Raw genomic sequence first — 20,498 nt, 5'->3', positions numbered from 1 at the left:
TTGAAATACATGTAAAAAAAATGTTTTGATCATTGTTGTTTTGTTTTTTTTAACCACATTTACCAAAGAACGCTTCAAATAACTTCTGTGATCGCTTGCGATTACCGAATCGCTTTTTGAACCATTTCATTGAAACGAATCGTTTGAACGAACCGATTCGCTGAAATTCGCTGTGTGTGGGAGAAAGAGAGAGAGAGAGAGAGCTGCTCTCTAATCAGTGAGTGAGGGGAGGCGGGCCAAGAAAGCTCAGTGTAATGCGATAGCTTCGCCGCTCCGAAATGCTATTACACACATACTCTCTCTCTCTCTCTCTCTCTCTCTCTCTCTCTCTCTTTCTCTCTCTCTCACTCACACACACACACACACGCTTTCGATCACATCCACACGCGCTGCCCCATCTCTGCGCGAGGACACAACCGAGACGCTCAGTGCGCTACAACACGCTTCTGTGCGCAACACCGATTCCACACCTGTCTGGCAGTTTGGACAAAACTTGGTAACTCCAGAGTATGGTTTAATGTTTTATAAAAGCAAGAAGACAACATAGCACATAAACTTGGAGGACAGCGTGTTTAAAACGTAAGAGTAGGGGAGAGATCCCTGCGGAAACCCGTATCAACTCATCGGAGAGCAATAAGGCAATGGAGCGCAAAAACGCACGCAAGTCATTGACGGCTTTATAACGGAATACGCTCCTACCGGTTTAATAAAACCTCTTATCCAAGTTCATCTGATAAAGACAGGCTTTTTATGACAAAGAAAGACTTTTTTTGCATATTTGAAATAGATCATATGCACAGTTTGCAAATGCTGCGCGCAATGGGCTCAGTTTCAATAGTACTGAATCTGGAAATCTGTGCACTGTAAAGAGAAAAAGTGGTTATTTTGTTTGTTTTCTCAGTCTGAACTATTCGTATTTGTGCCCTGAAGGACGATCACTAGTTGAACACGGGTCGCTGCTTCCAAGACAGCACATTTCGGCATTTCAGAAAGATGGATTTCTTACTATCTCACTGTGGAATTGCATTTATCTTTTGCTTTGTTCTTCAAGTCAGCGCAGAGGACGGTAAGTTTTTCTTTTAGTTTTATAACGGTGTCTGTGTGTCTAAATTCCCATCCAGTGAGGCTATCCGCAAATGGCAAACAGATTTCTCTCCTGGCAAAGTGTACCAGTGTTTCTTCTGTAACAACCAGACAAACAAGAAGCTGGTCTTTAAAAGCTGTTCTGATTGTTATTATTATTATTAGTAGTAGTAGTAGTAGTAGTAGTATCATATATATATATACAAAAAAAAAAAAATTTCCCTTTGGAGAAAAGAGCAGGTTGCCATCTATTAGCGGACTGTCACAGAAGCAGATGACAAACACTTGATTTGAGCCCCGTAGAACTGCTTTAAATGGACTGTTTGCAGATATCCGTCCAATTTACAGAAAGAAAGAGAGCTGTATTGACATGCGAGTGCTTTGCTGAGACTAATATGGCCAGTTCTGTTGTTATATGATTGAATATACAAAGCTTGACCAAAAAAGTTGGGTAATTTAGGCTTATACTGGGGTAATATAAACCACTCTTAAAAATAAAGGTTCCAGTTAGAATAAAAAACAGTCTGTTGCTGTTTGAGAACTCCCCCCCCCGACAATTAAGTACCTTTTTTTTATTCTTTTGTTCGTTAGAAACCCATCTGGTGCTTAAATGAATCAAACAAACAATATACTGATCTGAATAACTGTAGGCTACTGTATAATGTAATTGAAACAACTTTTTAATCTCCAAAGAAACATCGGCAACTCAAGAGTCCTGTACAGCAAAAAACGTGTTCTTGCGCAACATAAGGTAAATAAAAGTGTTAGCAAGAATGAAAACAACCCATAGTCTCCACGTTGCGTTTTATCATGGGTTTATGTACAGTAACGGTACAGTATCAGTCAATATCATAGTACTTTGAAAGTAGCCTACTAAAATATTACCATATTTACACGGTTCTTCAACAAATTCCCAACTAGTCGCCCTCTTTTTGGTATTTTTGTTAGTCTGTTATATGAAACGTGTTTTTGACGCGCTATCAAGCCTGTTTCTACAATGAGGCTGACAGAAAGAAATATCTGTAGGCTACGTAAAACCTTGGTGAACACGTACATATGATAATAACAGTCAACCAGACAAATTTCAAACTTTACAAGCTTTCTGTGAGCAGTGAAGGTCACTCTTCCGATCATATTTATCTTTAATCAGTCAGTAATTTGCTTGGACATATACAAACCTCCATTCAGAATCGTTGGCCTCGTTCTGAATCGCGTTTGTTCTCGATTGGTATCGAATCTGATAAAGGTTTAAAACAAAAAAACAAAAAATTTTTTTTTCTTTTTTTTTTCTTAACGGAAAACAGATTCCCAGCTCGAGCGGAGTTCATAGTTCACATGATAAAAATGAAATAAATATCATAAAACACCCTAATGCAAATGAATGCATAAATGGCAAACATAAATGGAGTTAATTATAGGCTACTAATGGTGCTGAAAAGTCTGAAGTGTTCATCCCAGCGAGCTATTCCTTGCATAGCAGAAAGATCTATTTACAGTGCAGCAGCACCTGCAGTTTTAGGTCAACAGGTTGAGAAAAAAGTGATGAAGTCACTTGAATTAGTGGTGAAAGGTCTTCAAATAATGGAAAAATGCAGCTGCAAATAAGCCATTACCTGGATAAATTAAAACCTTCTCAAACACTGAAAGTTTGTATAGGTGTCAAGAGACAAAGCATAAATGGTGCAAAACAGCAACTTAAGCAAAGTCTGTTGTGAAACTCTTAACCATTGATGAATATTTCAGGTTAAATACAAGTTAAGCTCAATCGACAGCATTTATGGCATAATGTTGATTACCACAAAAATTAAGTTAAATTTGCCTCTCCTTTTCATTGTGGGTTACATTGAGGCACTTACAATGAATGGGGCCAATCCGAATCCCTAAACGTTCAAATGCTTACTGTTTCAAAAGTTTAGCCAAAAGACGTAAACAATATGTGTGTTAACATGATTTTAGTGTGACAAAATCACTTACTAACTCTTTCTGTGTAAAGTTATATCCAGTTGTACAATTTCATTGCCACAACGATATAACGCTGTAAACCCTAAAACTCCAAAATGGCCATAAAAACGATGATTGAACAGATTTACATCTCAAATAATAGAACATTTTTAACAGAAGAATTAAGTGCTTTTATAAAATGATGAGCTTCACATTTCTGCCTTCAAACCCTCCAAAAATTGGCCCCATTCACTTCCTGTAACTGCTGATCTCCTGGGATTTTCACACACAACAGTCTCTAGAGTTTACTCAGAGTGGTGCCAAAAACAAAAAAAACATCCAGTGAGCGGCAGTTCTGCGGACGGAAACACCTTGTTGACAGTGCTGAGCGGATTACTTATGAATTGTAATCAGGTACTGATTACAAATTACATGACAAAAAATGCAATCAGTAACGTAATCTCACAGATTACATTTTTGGGGTAATCTAATCCAATTACTTTTGGATTACTTTCAACCTAATTCTATTTTATTTTATGTCACATGCATTTTGGTAGGATAATCATTTTAACATTAAAGTACAAAGAGGTAGAAAATGTATTCCATTCTCTGAACTATTGAGTACCCTGCGGGCAGGACCCGTAGAGATGGCATCCACTAGATCCTTTGAAGCAATTTAGTTCAATGTGTGTTCAAGCTGCACACCATTGTTGAGGTAGTAAGAAATAATAATAATAATAATAATAATAATAATAATAAACATATCTACTTAAGTGCATAAAACAATAGAAACATTGAACAAACAGTAATAAACCTGAAATTAACAGCAATGACATTGCTAGGCCAAAGCTTCGGGATGAGAATATGATGATATTGATTTGAAAATTATCAATAAATTATTAACAATTTACTACCATTGCCTTGTTAATATGTAATCATGTAATCTAGAAAAAAGTAACTGTAGTCCGATTGTGAGTATTTTAAAATGTATTTAATCCAATTACAAGTTCTTGATTTTGTAATCTGATTACGTAATCCAGATTACACATAATCCATTACTACCCAGCACTGCTTGTTGATGAGAGAGGTCAACAGAGAATGGCCAGACTAGTTCAAGCTGACAGAAAGGCTACGGTAACTCAGATAACCGCTCTGTACAATAGTATCTCAGAATGCATAACATGTCAAACCTTGAGGCGGATGGTCTACAACAGCAGAAGACCACGTCGGACACTTTATTAGGACCATAGTGTTCCTAATAAAGTGCTCAGTGAGTGTATATTGTCTATAGTAACACTCCAAAACACATGTTGGAAAGTTAAAAACTGCTTAAGACTCTGCATGTGGTCTGACGTTTTGCATATTCCGCCATTTTTGCATTATTGCTCTTGACACATACAAACTTCCATCCAATAACGGTTGGTTTTGAGCAGATGGCCCAAAACTACAGCCGCTGTGGCTTTGCAAATGATATTTCTGTAAAGGGGTAACCACTTTAATGTGGCAACTGGCAATACTGTAGCCTGTGAAGACAACCATGGTGCAGTTTCAAGGTCAAGGGTGTTCAAAAACCCATTTGGACTGCAGCCTAAAATCGCATGATGCAGTCTTTTCGCAGGTACTTTTGGAACGCCCTCTCCCCAAAGCGGCATCAACTGCAAAAAAAGGCAACACGAACAAAATGATGGACAACAAAGATGCATTGTAAAGATGGGTTGTAATTTTTGCCATGTCCAAAATGTGACGTTTATCCACATACAGTGATATCTGTCCATGTGTTGTTAACAATATCTGATGTGGCTCTTTGTCTCTTATTCACAAAAATACTGTTTTCTTCTACCTCACCTTCAGTGCTTCTGTTTAACCTGTTTTTTTTGGGGGGGGGGTATGCATTGAGTGATGGAAAAAATCTGTAGAGAGCGACATATTAAACAGGATTTTTACATTTGATTAGAAAATGTGAACGGTGCCACATTGCTGTGAGTGGTAGTTGTTATGTTGTTGCTAGGGTGCAATTAGGTGGTTGCTAGGCTGCTTTGGGTGGTTACTTAAAGGCAAAAGAACACACCCTTAGTCTCTTGATATTCTGGTCCCGGAAATGCCTCGGGTTCCTCCTTCAGTGTAAGTCTTTGAGATTTTTTTGGCCCATTTTATGGTCCATCAGATGTAAATTGTATGTCTGATCACTTAGAAAGTAATAGCACACTTCTTCTCAACACGCTATACAATTTGAGGTATCATTCATGTCTGTAACAGTGCTGGACATGCCAATAGCTTTGTTCAAATCCCTATTGCCTGATAAGTTTCACTGAAAGTGTCTGCAGCTTTCCATCCTACACTGCTTGGAGTCTGTAGAAACTTTTTGTGCCCATTATTTAAGTTTACACACCTGATTAAATAATAAAGAGACATATGAATACTTGATGTGAGCAAACATAATGCTTAGTTCTCCCCTGCATTCCTGAAAATACACAATAAGACCCACGCACACGTACACACATCTGCCTTTTATCTATATCACCCCTAAATGGTTGTGTATGCTGTTTCATCCTTTTTTTCTGGGGTTTGTCGTTAGAAGAAGCGCTAATCTATGCAGATGCTGACAGAAAAGAAGGTCAGAAATTTGCATTTGGGGCCAGGAAACCACTACCGGCTCGGTCACAACAGAGGTGGTGGGTGCTGAGAATTTCCTGGATTGCTTGAACTGAGGGGGAAATAAAAAAATATGACTAGCATAAATAATTGAAATGGCCCCTCCTACTTAGTGTCATTTTGAGCTTTTACTGGAACAAGTGTGTCTGTGTGTTTTGTGCAAGTATGTGTATTCACATCTGAAGACAGTGTGAAAGATTGATGTTTATAAATTATGGCACAATAGAACTTTAGGTTAAAGATAACTATAAAATTCATGGTCGACAATTAATGATTCACCAGGAATTGCTAAATTAAGTCCATTATACTTTAATGCTGATAGTCCCAGTCTGATTGGACGAGCCACGTTCGAAATGACAATATGTTGCATTTGTGACCACATTAATTTAATTCTATATTAATGCGGCAATCATTAGTTCATAGAATGATATTTTGCGTCATGTCGGAATTAACACGATCACAAATCGACATGTTGCTACCGAAAGTTCACGTAAATGCTACCCCATTCTCTCGAATTACTGATAAGCGCCATCCTATATCCGGTGTTTTTTCATCAATTCAGAGGCAATTACATTTCCCTCTTGTGCTACTGATAGCATGAGCAACGAGATTCCGCGTTGGAATCAAATAATCTTGTTCACATAAACAATGTTGTGAGTGAATAAGAGGTTGCATTTTTGCTCTAAAATTAACATTTTACTCCACCGATGGTTTGGGTTAGTAGGCAGAGTTAAGAAAAGATGCATTCCTGGCCAAATTTACAGTAAGCTCAGTCTTGTCGGAATAAAGGTATTATGAAAATATTAATTAAAAAGTATTTGTTCTTTATATTGCTTGATAACCATAAATATCTATAGTTATGCTAATGAACTATACTATTTGATGGGAGATTTGTTTATTGTAATTATTATTAATGCAATTATTTATTGAACTTTGGTGTCTTTTATTCATGTCTACACTTTGCGTTGTGCCTAACACAACCTAGTTACTATAAATAAATGTTTGCAAAATGATATTTACATGGCACGTTGTATGCATAGCAGCAATTTCATGGTGAAATAACCACAATGGTGCTACAACAACAATTACATTAATTTCTAATTCTCAAAAATCAAGAGTACAATGGAAGATCAGTTCATAAACACTTACTTTTTGCCTTGTTCATCACACACAATGCTTTCTTGTGACTTAAAAACACTATAGTGTTCTATAGTATTATACAGTACTATAGTGCATGACTGTACAAGTCTACAGACTTGTTCATGCACGATCAAATTGTGCAGTAGCTCAACTGATGTAAGTATATAAGCTCAATGTGAAGTAAAGGACAGGAGAACGCGTCCTGAAGAGCATGCAAGTCGACAAATAAGCAAAAAGTGTCGTAGAAGCACTACAAAATGACTACAACATTTTTTTCATGTCACATTTAATTTTTCTGACACTATCGGTTAGGTTACGTTTTGAGGTTTAGGGTAGGAAGGTAGGTTTGGCAATTTAAAACTCAAAAGAGCAAACACCTTAAAAACCTCATCTGTTTGAAAGAGCATTTAATTTGTTTTTATCGCCACACAGTGGATATTTCCCCTCGGAACTGTCAAGATATGTTTAAGGAACTATGTAATATCATTCTGCTAAAATTTTGCCACAGTCACATATGTTTTATGAGATCAGGCTCGCGTTACAACATCCCTCAACTGTTGTAAAATCACTGTAACGTACAGCCTCTTGTGGCTTTTTGCTATATGATAATCCAACAATGCTGTTTGAGCAGTTTAGTAGCTTGAGTAGAATATAAAAAGGTTTGGTGATGTAGAGGAAATAGGTGACAGCCACAATGAACAGAACTGTTTTCTCTGGTCAGTCCAGGCTTTTCTGAAAGCTTTGCTGGCAAATCTGAGAAAGTTGTGAGCTGCAAATGGTAGAGAGAAAGAGTGAAAGAAAAAAGGGAGAGCTTTGGCTTGGTATGGATGAATGGATGAGTGCTGATTTTCTCACCACGGGTGATGGCACTTTTTAATTAAGGTGCAAATGGAAGAATAAAGAGAGAAACACAGGGAGAGAACGATGGAGATATATCATGGTCTCTCTACACGGGTGCAACTTATCGCCACACTGACAGCACAGCACAGTCATGATTCTGTTAATAAAAAACCAACAGGGGAACACAAACTGGGGTGCACATACATAAAACATATACCTGTACACACACAATGCAATTTGTATTTAGGGAGCTGTGCATTTAAGGTCCTCTCTCCTTTTTTTTACTGTTTTACTGTTACATGGGCTCTTTTTGTCATATAAATGCATCAAATAAAGCTTGACATTAAAGAAATAGTTCCCCCAAAAATAAAAATTCTCAATAGTTTTGCAATGTCACACAATAAGTTTTGCGCTCCCATGCAATAGTTTGCATTCTCTCACAATAAGTTTTGCGGTCTCTCATGATAGTTTTCGTTCCCTCACAGTAAGTTTTGTACTCCCTAGCGATAGCTGGCGTTCCCTCACAATAACTTTTGTGCTCCCTCGTGATAGTTTCCAATACCTCACAATAAGTTTTGCACTCCCTTGCAATAGTTTGAGTTCCCTCTTAATAAGTTTTGTGCTCCCTCACGATAGTTTGCGTTCCCCTACAATAATTGTTTGGCTCCCTCGCGATAGTTTTCTTTCACATACAATAAGTTTTGCGCTCCCTCGTGATAGTTTTCTTTCACATACAATAAGTTTTGCGCTCCCTCGTGATAGTTTGCGTTCCCTCACAATAAGTTTTGCGCTCCCTCGCGGAGTTTTCTTTCACTCACAATAAGTTTTGCGCTCCCTCGTGATAGTTTGCGTTCCATCACAATAAGTTTTGTGCTCCCTTGCAATAGTTTGCGTTCCATCACAATAAGTTTTGCGCTGCATCACGATAGTTTGCGTTCCCTCAAAATAATTTTGCGCTCCCTCGCGAGAGTTTTCTTTCACTCACAATAAGTTTTGCGCTCCCTCGTGATAGTTTGCATTCCCTCAGAATAAGTTTTGTGCTCCCTTGTGATAGTTTGCGTTCCATCACAATAAGTTTTGTGCTCCCTTGTGATAGTTTGCGTTCCATCACAATAAGTTTTGTGCTCCCTTGCGATAGTTTGCGTTCCATCACAATAAGTTTTGCGCTGCATCACGATAGTTTGCGTTCCCTCACAATAAGTTTTGCGCTCCTTTGCGAGAGTTTTCTTTCACTCACAATAAGTTTTGCACTCCCTTGTGATAGTTTGCGTTCCATCACAATAAGTTTTGTGCTCCCTTGTGATAGTTTGCGTTCCATCACAATAAGTTTTGTGCTCCCTTGCGATTAGTTTGCGTTCCATCACAATAAGTTTTGCGCTGCATCACGATAGTTTGCGTTCCCTCACAATAAGTTTTGCGCTCCCTCGCGAGAGTTTTCTTTCACTCACAATAAGTTTTGTGCTCTCTCGTGATAGTTTTCGTTCGCTCACCATCGCGATAGTTTGCATTCCCTCACAATAAGTTTTGTGCTCCCTCGCGATAGTTTGAGTTCCATCACTATAAATTTTGTGCTCCCTCGCGATAGTTTGAGTTCCCTCACATAAGTTTTGCGCTCCCTCGTGATAGTTTGCATTCCCTTACAATAAGTTTAGCACTTTCTTGTGATAGTTTGTGTTCCCTTACAATAAATTTTGCGGTCCCTCGCGAGAGTTTTCTTTCACTCACAATAAGTTTTGCGCTCCCTCGTGATAGTTTGCGTTCCATCACAATAAGTTTTGTGCTCACTTGCGATAGTTTGCGTTCCATCACAATAAGTTTTGTGCTCACTTGCGATAGTTTGCGTTCCATCACAATAAGTTTTGCGCTGCATCACAATAGTTTGCGTTCCCTCAAAATAATTTTGCGCTCCCTCGCGAGAGTTTACTTTCACTCACAATAAGTTTTGTGCTCCCTTGCGATAGTTTGCGTTCCATCACAATAAGTTTTGTGCTCCCTTGCGATAGTTTACGTTCCATCACAATAAGTTTTGCGCTGCATCACGATAGTTTGCGTTCCCTCACAATAAGTTTTGCGCTCCCTCGCGAGAGTTTTCTTTCACTCACAATAAGTTTTGCGCTCCCTTGTGATAGTTTGCGTTCCATCACAATAAGTTTTGTGCTCCCTTGTGATAGTTTGCGTTCCATCACTATAAGTTTTGTGCTCCCTCGCGATAGTTTGTGTTCCCTTACAATAAATTTTGCGCTCCCTCGCGAGAGTTTTCTTTCACTCACAATAAGTTTTGCGCTCTCTCGTGATAGTTTTCGTTCGCTCACCATCGCGATAGTTTGCATTCCCTCACTATAAGTTTTGTGCTCCCTCGCGATAGTTTGAGTTCCCTCACAATAAGTTTTGCGCTCCCTCGTGATAGTTTGCATTCCCTTACAATAAGTTTAGCACTTTCTTGTGATAGTTTGTGTTCCCTTACAATAAATTTTGCGCTCCCTCGCGAGAGTTTTCTTTCACTCACAATAAGTTTTGCGCTCTCTCGTGATAGTTTTCGTTCGCTCACCATCGCGATAGTTTGCATTCCCTCACTATAAGTTTTGTGCTCCCTCGCGATAGTTTGAGTTCCCTCACAATAAGTTTTGCGCTCCCTCGTGATAGTTTGTGTTCCCTTACAATAAGTTTTGCGCTCCCTCGTGATAGTTTGCATTCCCTTACAATAAGTTTAGCACTTTCTTGTGATAGTTTGTGTTCCCTTACAATAAATTTTGCGCTCCCTTGCAATACTTTGCGTTCCCTCACAGTAAGTTTTGTGCTCCCTCGTGATAGTTTGTGTTCCCTTGCAATTATTTGGGAACCTTTATCCATCCCTTATAAAAAATGAACCATTGTTTTACTACAGTTCCTGCTACAGTGGTATTTATAGTAAAATGAAAGAAACCACAAAATGCACCATGGTTTTACTACAGTAACCATAGTTCAACTATGGTATTTGTAGTAAAAGCTCAGCAACCAAAAAATTGACCTTGGTTTTACTAAAGTAACCTCATTTTAATCATGATGTTGGTAGTAACATAATAATAATACATGTAAAACAAATCTATGGTAATATAAATCATAATAAAAAATAAATAAAAACAAGGTTACTACAGGCATGACTACTGCAGTTTTACTATAGTGATACTTACTTCATAAGTATTGCGTATTGCAAGGGAACGCAAAATTATTGCGAGAGAACGCTATATCAGAAATTAAATTTTGAAGAATACCAGGTTTGATGTCAATGATCTGCCAATGGCTCTCTATTGTTTGGTGTAACAGATCACACCACAGCAATTTCGAATATGAGGAACTTTGAATGGGATGCAAGGGCTCCGTAAGACTTGGAATATTGTGTATGAGTTGTATGGACTAATTTTAAGTCATTTTGTGACTATTCACATTCCTTTCATTACATGGGTGAACTGTTCCTTTAACACAACCTTATTTTTGTGGTTCTTTGTTCATTCTAGCAAACATCCCATGTCTGATTTCTCTTACTGTCTGTAGCCCCTCTCCCCTCCTGTCTCCTAACATGAAAGAACAGATCTGTCTAAAAAAGTGCAGAGCATGCAAAATCCCCCCTCATGGATTTATCCTCAAGACCCGTTTCCCTGAAACCACCCCTGCCCTGAAAACACACAATAGAGAGACACAGCCTGAGAACAAATGCAGACTGTAAAGAAAAGTAAAATGATTGGTATCTGTTCCTCCTTTTGTGTTCCTGTAATATATTGGGTAATAATGGGGAGATGAGGTGAGGAATTCATGGGAGGAGGGAATACATCTGCAAGAATGTGTAGTAGGGGATTTTGTCTTTGTGAGTCTAAATTAGGACTGGTTGATATAGCTATATTTCTATATTTTTTGGTATATCAGCATTTATGTACAGTATTTGGTCTGAAATGGCTTAAATGGGATTAGTTTTGAACAAGTCAAGTCATTTTCATTTGTATAGCACTTATCACAACACACATAGTTTCAAAGCAGCTTTACAGGAAATCATGCATTAACAGAAAATGAAACCGTAATATCTATAAAGTCTTAGAGTGATCATTGTGAAGTTTGATTAAATATAATTGTAAATTGTCTATAACAATTAAATAATTAAATAATAATTGTATTTAGAACCCCTGTGAGCAAGCTGAAGGCGACTGTGGCAAGCAACACAAAACTCCATAAGATGTTGGTTAATGGAGAAAAATAACCTTGGGAGAAACCAGGCTCACTGTGGGGGCCAGTTCCCCTCTGGCTAACCAGCATGAATATAATGCCAATATTAGTTATTTATGTGCAGTCCAGGTCAAAGTTTACTAATCTTAAACCAAGTCAGCGTTAAGGTCCAGTGTTTAAAAAAAAAGATTTTGTAATAACTGTTAGATTAATGACTAAAGTCTTTGAAGTCCATCCTGGAGTAACTGCAGAAGTTCACATAGATCTGTTCACTCGCTGTTTTTTTTTTTTCAGTGTCTCGTGCAGGACTGCTGCATTTTTTAGATACCATGTCAAGTTAAAAAGAACTTCAATTTCTATAAATGCATCAGTAAACATACTGCAAACATACAGTAGATGTTCATGTTCGTGAACCCTCACGTTTATCCGAATATTATTAACGCTTACCGTGCACAGTCCTAGCAAAAACCTGCTTTTTATTCACTTACCACCTGCAATATAGTTTAAGCAGGCACAATTAGCACTGAAATAATTCTGCGTCTACAATATTTAAATTAATTAATTGTTACTCTTTTTGGCACAAACATGCCACCTATCAATGTAAATAAGGCTCATTATAGATTGCGCCTTATTAAATATACTCTCTACCATTTGCCCGGCGCAATAAAAATCGCACTGTTACTGCCCGAATAAAGCAGGCAGTAAACTAAATTTTGTTTAAAAGAAGTGTTTGTGTACTTTTTGTATCGATTAAGGCAGTAGAAATTCATCAAATAATGATCAAATGATGGAGAAGAGCACTGTAACCTAGCAGGTGACAATTACACAGCACTTTTACTGGTTGCAATTAATTTTTAGTACAGTCTTACAGTCTTTAAGAAAATTAATGGCCAAATAGAGAGTCCATTAGAAGTATCACAAATAGGCCTATACTATTTTGTGAAAATTCCATATATTCCCCAGACTTGTGTACTGTATGTTATTTGTTTGCTTTCCCTCACCAGAGGATTTAGTTGAAAAGGGTTATTCGGTTGTTGCCTTAAATGCCACCACATTCTAAGTGTTCCTTTTAAAAAGACATAATAGCGGTGGAAATGTCAACACATGAAAGAACCCCCAGTCCTCTTTACACCCTTTATTTCTTGCTCTTATGACTAGCACATCAGCATGTATGGGAGTTATAGCTTCAGGCGATACTCAGCTCCTTGTCTCAAGCTTTTCCACCACGCCGATGCGTAGTGCTGAAGATTTTTGACTGGGATTTTGGATGCCCTGAAGCTTGCTTTGTAGGGCAGTTTCACAAGTTCTATTTAATTTATTTTGCCGATAGATAGATATTGAGAGATCTGGGGATGTGCATTTGAGGTCTTTAAGACCTTTTGTGATAAAACATTAAGGTTATAACTGTGCCTCATTTTGATTTGATTCTCCCGGGCTGCATCACCATCCTTGAGTTGCTTTAATATCAGAGATGTTCTTATTTCTTTCAAGACCCTTAATCTAGGGCTGGGTGTTATGACAGTATACACTCACTGAGCACTGCATCAGGAACACCCTGTACACCTACTTGTTCATGTGATTATTTAAAAAGCCAATTGTGTGGCAGCAGTGCAGTCCATAAAATAATGCAGATATGGGTCAGGAGCTTCAGTTAATGTTCAAGTCAACCATCAGAATGGGGGAAAAAAATTTGATCTCAGTGATTTCAACCGTGGCATGATTGTTGGTGCCAGACGGGCTGGTTTCAGTATTTCTGTAACTGCTGATCTCCTGGGATTTTCATGCACAGCAGTCTCTAGAGTTTACTCAGAATGGTGCCAAAAACAAAAAACATCCAGTGAGTGGCAGTTCTGCAGACGGAAACGCCTTGTTGATGAGAGAGGTCAATGGAGAATGGCCAGACTGGTTCGAGCTGACAGAAAGGCTACGGTAACTCGGATAACCACTCTCTACAATTGTAGTGAGTAGAATAGCATCTCAGAATGCACAATACATCGAACCTTGGGGCGGATGGGCTACAACCGCAGAAGAACATGTCAGGCACTTTATAAGGACCATACTGTTACTAATAAAGTCCTCAGAAAGTGTATATCATGCAATGGCAGAAATGTGTAGAGATTCTGCTATACCATTTATACCATGGTATATCCGCTGCATTATTTATTTAATCTGACACTAAGAAGAAAATAATAGCATACTCTGCAAACTTTGTCACAGATGAACATTTCTGGTGTAGACCATTGATTATAATAGGAGTGGTGTAGTTTTTAGTTATATTATGGTTAATTTTGCATTGCATTACGGCTCTTGTGTACAGTGTAGACATGTTGTAGGTTGTTTACAGTTGTCAAACGAAGTAGCAATTTGGCGCATTCAACTCATAGATCTCAACTCAATTCAGCTCAACTCACAAAAAGAGCAATGTTTTAATAGCACCAGTGTTTACACTTTTTTTCAGGAAAATCAACCACCCAGTTACTTGCTTATAGTTGACTCTGCATATTAAACTGGAATAGGAGAAAGCAACCCGGTCTAATGAAAAGTCGTTTCAATAGTATGAGAAGAAATCGTTTGAGTTGGCTTGTACGACTTTTACTCCCGTAGAGTAAAGTAATGAGCAATGCTATTACGATTTTACCCAAAATCAATGCCAAAACCAAATCCTAAACCTAACCATGATTTTAATTGGAAAAAATTATGAAGGAAGCATATTGCAGGTTATTGTCATTTCTCAGAATTGTATAATTAAAAATAGAAAGGGTAATCAAATTTGTTCACAGATGTTTCCTTACTTAAAATGAAGTGTTGGAAAGGAGGCTAGCTAAAATTTTATGCTTTTATTATATCAATTTGAAATTCTCTTTGTTGATTGATTGGTCTGTATGAGGAAAAAGTCATACCTTTTCGTATATCTTACGATTTCGCCAGCTTATTAGGAGTTGTCATGTGACTATGATGGGAGAAATTATTTTACCATCCAAAAATTACATACTTCATCTTTGACATTTAAAATAGCTCGAACAAGATCAAAGAACAGATTTGCCATTCATTATCCACAATGAAACAGATGCTAAAACTGTTCAGATGCAAGGAGCTTTTACCAGATGTAGGCCAAGGGTGAAGTAGTCATGATGTTTGATCATTTAAAGAGAGGAGGAGTTTTCCAAATGCTAGCTTGACAGCCATGTTTATCTATGTATTTGTGGAAGCCAACATCAGACCCAGAACTGTCAATCAAACCCCCATTTTCCTCTGAACCCACAATTTCGGATGTGTGCTGTGATGTAGCCTGCTAAACATAGACGTGTTCCACTCACCTCAGATTTAGTTGTTGTAAACCTTTTACCTTATCGTACAGAAAATATAATCTTCAGGCTTGTCTTCTTATAAGTTTGTTGCCAATAATCAGAAGTAGTCATGTTCATTTGTAGGTTTGTCAATAGTACCGATGTCCTTCAATTTCTCACTGATGCTAGTTGTTATCCTGGCAAGGAAGTGGTTAAAATTCCCCTCTCGACACAGTTGTCATGGTGAAATGCCTGAAAGTATTTTTGTCTCCTAATCTTAGCTCCATTTAGAATAATAATGACCAGAATGATTGCTGCTATGTGTGATGGTGGGCTGAAAAAGGGTTAGCATGAATGTTAGCATGTGGAAGGCGTGTTTGGTAAAGATAACACAGGGAGTGGGGTGGTAGAAGAAAGGCTTTGTTATACTAGATCCCTTTACAGCTTTGGGGATGACCCTCAAACCTCCAGAGAAGAGGCCTGTGTGTCACTTCCTGTCTTATTCTCAGAGTTATGGGTTTGGAAGACCTTTATATCTTGGAGACAGTGTGATATCATCAGAAAATTGTTATGTGCTTGCAGACATCTACATTAGCATTGTGGAAAAACTTGGGAGTACATGTCGGTTATTGGAAATATGGGAGTAGTGTTGTCAATTGTCCAATTTTAAAAGTTTGTTTACTGTACAAATACAGTATCTACACCTTAAAGGCATCAGGGATGAGGGATATTGTTTTACAGGGTTCCAGTGGTCATTTTCAGGCCTATGAATATAATGTTTTCTGGTTATGCTCTGCTCTAAAATATTTCGTTGGCTAGACATCGCTCTTCATGAGTGTGATTTCTATAAAATTATTTTAAAAAACACTCATCCAGTTATCCGAACAACTGTAAAATCATGGAAAAGTCATGGAAATAAACTAGTAAAAAAGTGTGGGAACCCTGGTGTTAGCTTCTCAACCAACTTTACTTTCATAATATGACGCATTTCAGAGTAAAATAGGACATTTAACAAGAAAAAAGGGACAGAGCTTGATTTTATACATTGGTAATTGATTAGAACATGAAAAATCGTGCTCCATACCAAGTATTGCAGTCAACTGAGAAGAACCGATACCCTTCGGAAACAAGCCAGCACCAGTTAGTTGATGACATCAGTCGAAAAATAAAGTCGTTTCCGAGGCAGAGCAAGTTACTACATTTTGACGAAAGATTATAGCCACGTCCAAACTAATACATTTTCGTTTGAAAACACATCTTTTCCTCTACATTCTGGCCTTCCATCCACACTGAGTTGGAGTTTTTGACAGCGAAAACTGAGCTTTTCGAAAACAGTCTCCCTAGTGGATCGATTTGAAAAAGGCGTCTACATGTTGTAGTGTGGACAGGAAAAACAGAGATATTAGAAAATGATGACGTGTTTGTTGTCATGTGACACAATCATGTGATCCATTCAACCCAAAACAATCAAGATGGCGGCCCATGTTGTAGAGGTGTTATTGTGGCTGCTATTCACTTTGATAGCATTGTTTAACCCTAAACAGGTAACGTGCACCACAAGATGCATACGCTTTAGTTTCTTATAGGGGTAATGAGAAAGAGTTTCTCACCCAATCTTCTTATCATTTCTTATCATAGCTGAGTCTGTTTTGAGTATGTGGGTCACATGACTTGGTTACATTTTCTGTGATCGTTAAGTCAGCCTGACCTAAAACCAATATGGCCGCCCATGGTGCAGGACATGCTGACTTTGTAATAATGAATTATATATTAATCTTACTTCAGTAAAAAACAAAAAAACAAAAACAACAAAACTGCTAATATTAATTGAGAACATTGTCTTAAGATGCGGAAGAAGAAAATTAAGTCATATGTTGTTCATTCTTTTATTTAGTGCATTTTGAAGTGTGCATATCCCCTGAGATACATTGCCAGATTAAGGGAAGAAAAAGGGTTAATCCACAATATTACACATTTATTACACTTACACATGTCATACATGCAACCTTAAAGCTAAACTTTTCTCAGTTTTGTTACACACAGTGCTGGATAGTAACGGATTACATGTAATCAAGTTTACATAATCAGATTACAAAAATCAAGCACTTGTAATTTGATTAAATCCGGACTACAGTTACTTTTTTATGGATCACATGATTACATATTAAGAAAGCAACGGCAGTAAATTGTTAATAATTTATTTATCACCATAATCATTCTCTTTTTTCAATCTTTTGCATTTTTCATTCTAAATCAGCATACCACGGATATACCTAGTAACATCATTGCTGCTGATTTTATGGTTATTAATTTTTGTTAATTTTATAATAACTTTACGTTGATTTTATGATTTTATGACCAATTAATGTTTGTTATGTTTTTGTTGTTTTATGCACCTACTCTAATATGAACTTGATGTCTCAGTGTTTTGAATTATAAACTTTGGACATGCACTGTTATGCATGTTTATTGTATGTTCATTCATGTAATTTTTAATGCACTTTTTAAAAATGTCATAAGGAGCTCTTTTTATGAGGCTCTTTTTGTTTGTAATAAAGAATGGAATGCATTTTCTTTTTTATTGTACTTTTATGTTAAAATGATACAAGGTTATCCTACTCAACTGCATGTGACATCAAATAAAACAGAATTAGGTTAGAAGTAATCCAAAAGTAATCAGATTAGATTACCCCAAAAAACTGAATCTGCAATATTACGTTACTGATTGCATTTTTTGTCATGGAATTTAATTCACAAGTATTCTGCCCAGCACTGATTACACACACACACACACACACACACACACACACACACACACACACACACACACACACACACACACACACACACACACACAGACATTTATATGTTTTAAAATAAAAGGGGAAGTCAGAAACTCATCATTTTTTGCATCAAATGAAACAGAAATATTGATGACTTTTTTGTACCTTAATAGGGCAATGTATCCTGGGAGATACAACTCATAAAATCCAAAATATATCAGATATATTAAAAATTTATTTGGATATGTTTTACTTAAGTCCAAATAATATAAAAAGTGACATGAAATGATTTTTTGCAATTTACACTCGGTTTTAGGGTTAAGATAAATGTTACTTTGTACAATCTGCACATTGCATTCCTTCAAAAGCGACGGGAAAACCCTGAATTGCTGTCCGGTGATGGAAAATTGTGTTTCAGACCGTACATGGAACGTCAATTTTTTTTTTCATGTGCATTAAGAGGATTTAAGAGTTTTAATACGTTTCAGTGTGGACAAGCAACTTTTGGGAAATGCTTGAAAACGGCAAAGTGGATGGAAAGCGTTTCGAAAATGAAAGCGCCATTTTCAAATGTATCCGGATTAATGTGGGCGTAGCCTAGGAAGACAAATATTGTTTTTCCTTTGGTAAAACATGCACAATAAAACCAGGAATGTTTAGTATTTAGTAACTACACAGGATCAATTTTGATTCCATATTGACATAAAATGCATTTAGCATTGTTTTTTCCCAGGTTCCTTTGTGTGCTTTAAAAACATGTTAAGGATTCCTGTTCGCTCTTCAGTGCTTGCTCTGGGATCTGGTTGGCACTCGTGATTTATGCATTTCATTTGCCTTGATTTCATGCTGTTCTGCTTGGTTAAATTAGCGTTAAGTATGTGTCTAATAACCTAAGTTATTCTCTCTGGTTCTCCCCCTGTACGTCTTAGGTGAGACATGTGGAGGCCACCTGGACGCTAGCGATGCCGGTTACATTACTTCACCAGGTTATCCTTTGGAATACCCTCCCCATCAGAGCTGCCAATGGGTGATCAGCGCACCCGAACCCTCGCAGCGTATCGTGCTAAACTTCAACCCCCACTTTGAGTTGGAAAGACTGGATTGCAGGTGAGTAACTGGAAGTAGGGAAAAAATAGCTAAGACTAGCATGCTGGTCCAGGCTGGTTAGTGCTGGTTTTATGCTGGTCTAGCTGGTGCACCAGCAATAGCCATTGGTTGACCAAACTCTTGCTGGTTATGTCAGCACAGGATATCTCAAGCCTTACATAAAAGGTATAAGGTATAAGAAATGGATTTATGGTTCATTGTAAGGTAAGTCAGGCTGTGAGAAGTGAGAGCCTATGGGTGAACATAATTAATTTTACAGCTGAGGGAAAGAGTTCCACAAAAAGATCCCCTTTCCCAGTGACAGCTGCACGGCATCCCTGCTTAAGCCTTTTAGACTCACTCTGAACCCTGTCATATCTCTCTTAACTTCACCCTAAACATTCTCCCACTCTTCACCTAGACCAGGGGTCGGCAACCTATGGCATGCGTGCCAGCCTTGGCATGAGAAAGGGTAATCACTAGCATGCCAGCAACGGCGAGAGAGGAGTAGACTATTTTATTCATATGGAATACTGCACCTGCATTACAGTCTACATCTTGATGTAATCCTTCCTCATGATCCTTCCTCATGTTATCATGAGCTGAATGGGAGGCTAAACAAAAAGCTAAAATGTGATGAAACTGCAGTATACCCAACTGACTCGTGCAGCACGTGCAAGCCATTCATGCATCACAAGCTGGCACTGCTTCACTTTCGGCTAATCGTGCGAATAAACGCGCCCGCTTTGATTTGGTCAGGCTGCGCAGATGACAGCATACATTCCGTGTTTCATTTGTTTCTTTTTGCTTTCAGAACAACACATCATGTAATAAGGAAAACACCACTATTAATCCTTGCGATTTCCAACCCAGCATACAGGTACACCCTCCTTAAACCATGGTCACATTCAAAATGTGTCGGCACAGCCATTGACCGGGAAAATAAAAAATGCCACTCCATGTCAAATAGGTTGCTGACCCTAGACCGTGCCCTTCTCCTCTCTGGGTCGCCTTCTCTTTTTCTGCAGCTTCTGTTTCTGCAGTTAATCCAGGATGGACTTCAAAGACATTAGTCATTAATCTTACAGTTCATACAAACTCTTTGTTTAAACACTGACCCTTAACACTTAGTTTACAAATTTTAAACCATGACTTACACTGCACAAAAATAACTAATACTGGCATTATATTCATGCTGTTTAGCAAAAGGGGAACTGGCCCCCACAGTGAGCCTGGTTTCTCCCAAGGTTATTTTTCTCCATTAACCAACATCTTATGGAGTTTTGTGTTGCTTGACACAGTCGCCTTTGGCTTGCTCACAGGGGTTCTAAATACAATTATTATTAAATTTTTATACACAATTTACAATCATATTTCAAAACTCAATCACAAACTACACAATGATGACTCTAAGACTTTATAGATATTACGGTTTCATTTTCTGTTAAAGCATGATTTTCTGTAAAGCTGCTTTGAAACGATGTGTGTTGTG

General features: G+C 37.9%; 1 protein-coding gene across 4 annotated transcripts in view; it reads left to right on the top strand.

The window, feature by feature from the left end:
* Positions 1 to 388: 388 nt before the first annotated feature.
* The window catches only part of nrp2a (neuropilin 2a), a 125,310-nt gene continuing 105,200 nt past the window's right edge, over positions 389 to 20,498 (top strand). For 3 of the 4 annotated variants that reach the window (XM_051702164.1, XM_051702161.1, XM_051702165.1), the window contains exons 1-2: positions 398 to 1,066; positions 18,850 to 19,027. In XM_051702164.1, the coding sequence (XP_051558124.1) occupies positions 994 to 1,066; positions 18,850 to 19,027 (251 nt within the window). In that variant the 5' untranslated portion in view covers positions 398 to 993. Of the gene's footprint in view, positions 1,067 to 18,849; positions 19,028 to 20,498 lie in introns of all 4 variants that reach the window. The other variant, XM_051702163.1, reaches the window with a different exon arrangement.

This window comes from Myxocyprinus asiaticus, chromosome 7, assembly GCF_019703515.2.
Source record: "Myxocyprinus asiaticus isolate MX2 ecotype Aquarium Trade chromosome 7, UBuf_Myxa_2, whole genome shotgun sequence".
In the NCBI taxonomy this organism is placed as follows: Eukaryota; Metazoa; Chordata; class Actinopteri; order Cypriniformes; family Catostomidae; genus Myxocyprinus; species Myxocyprinus asiaticus.
This window is presented reverse-complemented; position numbering and strand designations above follow the sequence as displayed.